This window comes from Chinchilla lanigera, unplaced genomic scaffold (genome assembly GCF_000276665.1).
Source record: "Chinchilla lanigera isolate Chin_1 unplaced genomic scaffold, ChiLan1.0 scaffold00074, whole genome shotgun sequence".
NCBI classification, from domain to species: Eukaryota; Metazoa; Chordata; class Mammalia; order Rodentia; family Chinchillidae; genus Chinchilla; species Chinchilla lanigera.
In genome coordinates this window covers 10,971,155-10,977,528 of record NW_004955475.1, presented here as the reverse complement: position 1 = coordinate 10,977,528, position 6,374 = coordinate 10,971,155, and the positions used below count along the sequence as shown (strand labels likewise).

Sequence of the window (6,374 nt, the reverse complement as noted above, 5' to 3'; positions counted from 1 at the left end):
TTTTTTTTTGGTTTTTCTCCGGTACCGGGAACCGAACTCACGACCTTGCGCTTGCCAGGCAGGCGCTTTGCCGCTGAACTAAATTCCCAGCGCCCCAGTTTCTTTATTTTTTGGGACAGGATCTTGCTATGTAGTTTGGGCTAGTATTGGGCTCACTGTGGGGCCCAGGATGTCCTCGAACTTGCATGTGATCCTCCCATCTCAGCTTCCTTAATGTGTGCACAACCATATCCAGCCCAGCCACCATACCCAGCCCACTATACCCAATGTCTTAAAACAAAAATTACTGGACTTAAAAGGACACGAAAACAATCACAAGGGGATTCCCCACTCTCAAAATTAAGACAGGTTATCCTGACACAAAATCAACAAAGAAACATCAGAGTTAAACCACACTATTGAACAAATGCACTTAACAAATATCTGCAGAGTGTTTCATCTAACAACAATAGAATACACATTTTTCTCAACAGCACATGGAACTTTTTCCAAAATAGACCATCTTAGGCCATAAAGCATGCTTAAATAAATACTAAAGAACTGAAATAATACAGTGCATACTACTGGATCACAGTGGAATACAGCTGGAAATCAACAGTAAAAGAAGCCACAGAAATTATGCAAACAGGGTTTAAGTATATGTTACTGAATTATCAATGTTTTTACAGAAGAAACCAGGGAAGAAATAAGATAGTTCCTAGAATCAAAGGACAGTGGAAGCATACCAAAACATATGCAGGCACCATAAAAGCATTCCAAGAGGGAAGACTGTAGACCTCTTGCACACATAAAAAGAATAGAGTGACCCCAAGTAAATAACCTAATGGTCCATCTCAAGGACATAGAAAGACAAGAACAATCCAAATCTGAAACAGAAGGAAAGAAATGATAAAAGATCAGAGCAAAATTAATGAAATTGAAATTTTAAAAAAAACAGTACAAAGGATCAATGAACCACAGCACTGGTTCTTTGAAACAATGGGAAGGGAATTTGGGGATAAGGGAAGGGAATTTGGGGAGGGAGGGGCAGAGGAAGTAAAATGATGAAGATGAAATGTATGTGTACCAATTCCTCCACTATGTATCACAGTAATATACTAATAAAAAATTGAAAAGAAAAAAAACTCTTGACTCCTGTCCTGTGGCATGTATGTTTCTAACATAATATTTAAGTACTATAATTTTTCTTTCCCGTTTCCTCAACCAAACTATAACCAATTTGGGGGCAGGGACCTTATCTAATTTGATTTTACTTGTAGGTGGTAAACATAAGATTATTCAATTAATACCTACTTAATAAGTGAGTCATTCAAAACAGAACTTCAAAGCCAGGTGTGGTGGGGCACACCTGTAATCCCAGCACTCTGGGAGGTTAAGGCAGGAAATCATGCCAAGTTTGAAGCCAGCCTGAACATACATAGTGAGACCCTGCCTCAAAAAACAACACACAAAAAAAGTAACAACAATGAAAAACTGAGCTTCAGTTAGGCTCGGTCACACACCTATAATCCTAGTTACTTTGGAGGCTGAGGCAGATAGATTGCAAGTTTAAAGCCAGCTGGGGCAACACAGCAAAATCCTGTCTCAAAAAAAAAAAGGGCTGGGTATGTAGCTCTTTGTAGGATACTCCTGGGTGCAATACTCAGTACTGCAAAACAAAAACAAAAACCATGAAAAAGAAAATGTAAACTTCACTGGCTTATGATTTCTTTCTTTTTTTTTTTTTTTAAACTGGTGATCCTTCTGCCTCAGCCTCATAAATGCTGAGATACAGGTGTGGACCACCACACCCAATTTCATTGGTTTATTAAACTTTCCCTAACCCTTAGGTCAAAATACTCCTTAACCTCCTCTAGTGTCCTTTGTAGATCCTTCTCTTATAGACTTTGTCAAGCTGCATTTTAACTCTCTCCATCAAGTGAACTGTGAATTACTTGAGGACAGCAAACACCTTTCCTATTAGTAGGGTAAAACAGCTAGCACAGAGTCTAGCGTATATCATTCAATCACTTCATGTACTGAGTAAAACTCTATGCACCAAGGGCACATATACAGGGCACATACACAGCCATACACTTCCCTTAGCTCCATCTAAGAGCCTCGGGCATAGGTAAGTTTTCACATCTTAGGGAAATGCAGTGGTGCCTCAAAACCAACAGTAATATCCATTTGATTTTTACTCACATCTCATTTTTGTGCTTTGCAGAATTTTAAATAAGCATAGACTACTTCTTTATCATTAAAAGTTTAATACCAAACTTTACAGAAAATAAACTAAAATACAGATATTCCTCGTTTAACGACCCACCTGTTTAACAACTGTTCAGACTTTGAGGCTGTTTGGACTTACAACTCATCCTTTTCTTTTCTACAGTTCTTGTTTATAGAGCCTGAATCTCTTTTTTGATACAGTACACTTTGTTTATACAGTACTGTAATTTTTGCTGATTGTACTGTATAGTACAGTACTGTAGTTTTATGTTATATTGCACGTAAGAGTTATGCAAATAAAAGCAAAGTCATCAAGTTGGAATTTCTTTGAACCATTTCTTGTTCTGAATATTGTAATGTATGTACTACATACAATTCTTCATTTAGCAACCAATTTGTCTATATGTGCTACTTTTGCTTTGTTTTTTTTCTTCCGGTACCAGGAATCGAACTCACGACCTTGCGCTTGCCAGGCAGGCGCTGTGCCACTGAGCTAAATCCCCAGCCCCTATATGTGCTACTTTAAAGATAACAGCAGACTAACCCACTTGACTGATTTAGCTGTCACTGCTCAAGGCTGCTTTATGTGCTAAGTTTTATTTATTTATCTATTTTTTTTGAACCAGGAATCAAAATCAGGACCTGTGCTTGCCAGGCAGGTGCTTGTGCTGCTGAGCTATATCCCTGGCCCTGTGCTGAAGTTTTAATAACAGTAACTAATGCTGCGTGAAGAATGGATAAAGTGAAAAAAAGAAATACCCACCGTTGTACTTTACACTGTTGGCCAGAATAAGGTTTACATCATCTAGAAAGCTCTCCCGACTCTGGTACTTGTGCTTGGAGATATTCTATGATGAAAAGCATTAGGTACTCAGATACAAACATAAAAAGGCACTGATTAAAAAATTTGGTTTTTTTTTGAGACAGGATCTTGCTGTGTAGTTCAGGCTGACCTTGAACTTACTATGTAGCCCAGGCTGGCCTTGAACTTGTGTTGATCTCTCTTCCTCCCAAGTGCTAGGACTACAGGTATGCAGCACCACACCCAGCTAAAAAATCACTTTTGATCAAATTACTCACCTTACGTATAGTCTCTAAATCCATTGGACTGACAATCACTTTATAATAATCTGGAACAAACTTCTTATTAACTGGGTGATGAAATGGCCAAGACTAATAAAAAGAAAGCATGGGAAATTACATGAAAACCATTCTTCACATGAAATATTGTCAATCTCTGCTGGGTCACAAACATTCTTGACAAAACCTATAGACCTTCTTCCCAGAAAAAACACATCATCATACAAAACTCTGTATATAATTTCACAGGTTCATGGATTCCTTTAAGGGTTCCTATACCTTGATAGGCTAAGAACTCCACATTTAAAATTAAAATTCCTCATTTCTGCTGGGCTTGGTGGCGCACGCCTGTAATCCCAGCACTCGGGAGGCTGAGGCAGGAGGATCCTTGTGAGTTCGAGGCCAGCCTGGGCTACAAAGTGAGCTCAAGGCCAGCCTGAACTGCAGAGCAAGACTCTGTCTCAAAAAAGACAAAAAAAAAAAATTCCTCATTCCTGGGTTCACTACCCACCACCACAAAAAAATTGTCCCATTCAAGTTTTATAGCATAACCCATATAGAACATATGTCTATAATACAAAAAAACAAATTCTGAGAAGTATCATTACAACAAAATGGTCCATAAAATCAACACAATCGAGATAAGCCCTGCCATAAAATTGAAAGTGGAAAAAAAAGAAACAAAAGACCACTGGATAATTATCGAAGTGTTATTTTTACAAAAGCATCTCTAAATCAAGACATTTCTGTTATGAGGCATTTTTTCTCTAGATGGCTATTCAGAAGCATCAAAATACTGAATGTCAATAATAGAGAGCAAAAACCTCTCTATAGCCAAAGACTTCTGGCCTTTTCTATTTCAATAATAATATATTCATATAGCAAAAAGGCTGATATTTAAAATTACATACTGGTATTTGTTTCTACTGACCAATGCTCAGACTCGCTAACATATATATGTATATATACCCAATGTCTTTCTTTTCCCCTGTGCTACTCTTAGAATATTTAGCACAGAGACAACTCACATCTGGAACTGCCATCATTTTCTGAGTGACAATGTTGTCCAGAATGAATGAAAAAGCCACTTGGTCATCATCATCTAGCAAGGGGTTGATAGCTTTCTCTAAGCGAGCCAATTTGTCTTCTTTCTGAAATTAAACAAACAAAAAAGCCAAGAGAGGGGTTTCCCTGAGGTGTGATCAAGGCAGAAAGGCTAAGAATAATATAAAGATTAGCTAGCTGTCTATGACTTTTGACCCAAGAAGTTTAACTCTGAATCATCTATCATTCAGTACTAGACACAAAGTCTAAATAATTGATTTTGCCGTGAAGAATGTCTTCACAACTTCCTTAGGTATTCTACATTGTATTCTTCTATACCACAAAAATACCTATGTGTGGGTACCGATAGCTCCTACAACAAAAATATCTTCAGCAAGTTAGGCTTTACTATCATATGCTGTCTTTCTGTAAAACTGCTGAAAAAACTGAACATTACTATTGACTAGTGACTTTTGTATAAGGGAACTTAACACAACAAATTCATTTCTGACTTTGTACTAGGAAAAATTTTGTGCTTTCACTGCTCTACATCTTCAACATTTAGTCAGTAACTGTAGCCTTTCCAATGGATACACAGTGACATCTAATTGTGGTTTAAATATGCATCTCCAATGATTAATCAAGTTGACCATCTTTTCATGTTTGTTTTCTTTTTTTCCTTTTCATGTTTACTGGCCATTTGGTTATCCTCTTTTGTAAAATGTCTACTTCAATATTATCATTATCATAATTATATTTGTAGCTGGGTATGGTGGCACACTCTTGCATTACTTGCGAGGCTGAGACTGGAGGATTGCCACAAGTTTGAGGCCAGTCTGGGCTATACAGTGAGTTCAAGCCCAGCCTGAACTACATAGCAAGATCCTGTCTCAAAATACCAAAAATATATATATATATATTTCTGTAAACTTTAAAATTTTTTTTTCTGTCTTTTTGAGGCAGGGTCTCGCTATACAGTTCAAACTGGCCTTGAGCGCACAATGATCCTCCTGCCTCAGCCTCCCAAGTGCTGGGATTACAGGCTTGCACTAGCATGCCCAGCTATTTCTGTAAACCTTTAAGGTGCTAAAATTGTTTTTGTTAAGAAGATGGGCTGGGCGTGGTGGCGCACGCACTTGGGAGGCTAAGGCAGGGGGACTGTTGTGAGTTCGAGGCCAGCCTGGGCTACAAAGTGAGCTCAAGGCCAGCCTGAGCTGCAGAGTGAGACCCTGTCTCAAAAAGGCCAAAACAAAAAAAAAGATGGGATATAAATTATCTTTTAAGAATTAAAATCCCACTAAGTGTAATGGTATGAACCTGTAATCCCAGCACTCGGGAGAATGAGGCAGGAGGGTTGCCATGAGTTTAAGGCCAGCCTGCCCTACATAGCAAGACCTTGTCTCAAAAAAAAAAAAAAAAAAAAAAAAAATCCCTCCTGGCCAAAACACTGACTAGTCTCTTTTAACTACTGGCGAATTCCTGAGAAGTCACTTTCCTTTGCCCTTTCTGAAGTTACTATAGGTTCTGGATCACAATCCTACTTTTACTATTTTAATAGTTATGATACCTAGAGCAAGTTACTTTCCTCTATGGATGTAGCTTTCCAATCCACAAAAGAATTAGTTTATATAATTTCTAAGGTCCCTTCCAGCTTTCACATACTAAAGACCAAGTACTCCCACATATACTTCCTTCTGTGAAATTCCTACTCCCTAAACTCCACTACCCACACCTTTATATGCCACTCCCTTTCTCTCATTGTAAGTATCTTACCTCTTTGAGTTTTTCATCACAAAGATCCAGCATGGATTGAGAGATCTGGGTCAGTGAGTGTTTAGGCCCTATAGAAAAGAGTAAAAAATGAGCCCATTAAAAATGGAGGCAAAGCCGGGTGTGGTGGTGTACGCTTATAATCACAGCATCCACAAGGCTGAGGCAGAAGGATCACTGCAAATTTGAGGGCAGCCTGGGCTATGCAGTGAGTTCAAGGACAGCCTAGACTACAAAGTGAAAACTACATAGCAGCAAACTATATATAT

At 38.4% G+C, this 6,374-nt stretch overlaps 1 protein-coding gene across 4 annotated transcripts in view; it reads right to left on the bottom strand.

Moving 5' to 3' along the window:
• Taf1 (TAF1 RNA polymerase II, TATA box binding protein (TBP)-associated factor, 250kDa) overlaps window positions 1-6,374 on the bottom strand; it is a 76,702-nt gene that overhangs the window by 29,348 nt on the left and 40,980 nt on the right. For all 4 annotated transcript variants that reach the window (XM_005401669.2, XM_005401671.2, XM_005401670.2 and 1 more), the window contains exons 29-32: window positions 6,109-6,176; window positions 4,320-4,442; window positions 3,292-3,384; window positions 2,975-3,059 (exon numbers count right to left, since the gene is read on the bottom strand). In XM_005401669.2, coding sequence (XP_005401726.1) covers window positions 2,975-3,059; window positions 3,292-3,384; window positions 4,320-4,442; window positions 6,109-6,176 — 369 coding nt within the window. The remainder of the gene's footprint in view (window positions 1-2,974; window positions 3,060-3,291; window positions 3,385-4,319; window positions 4,443-6,108; window positions 6,177-6,374) is intronic.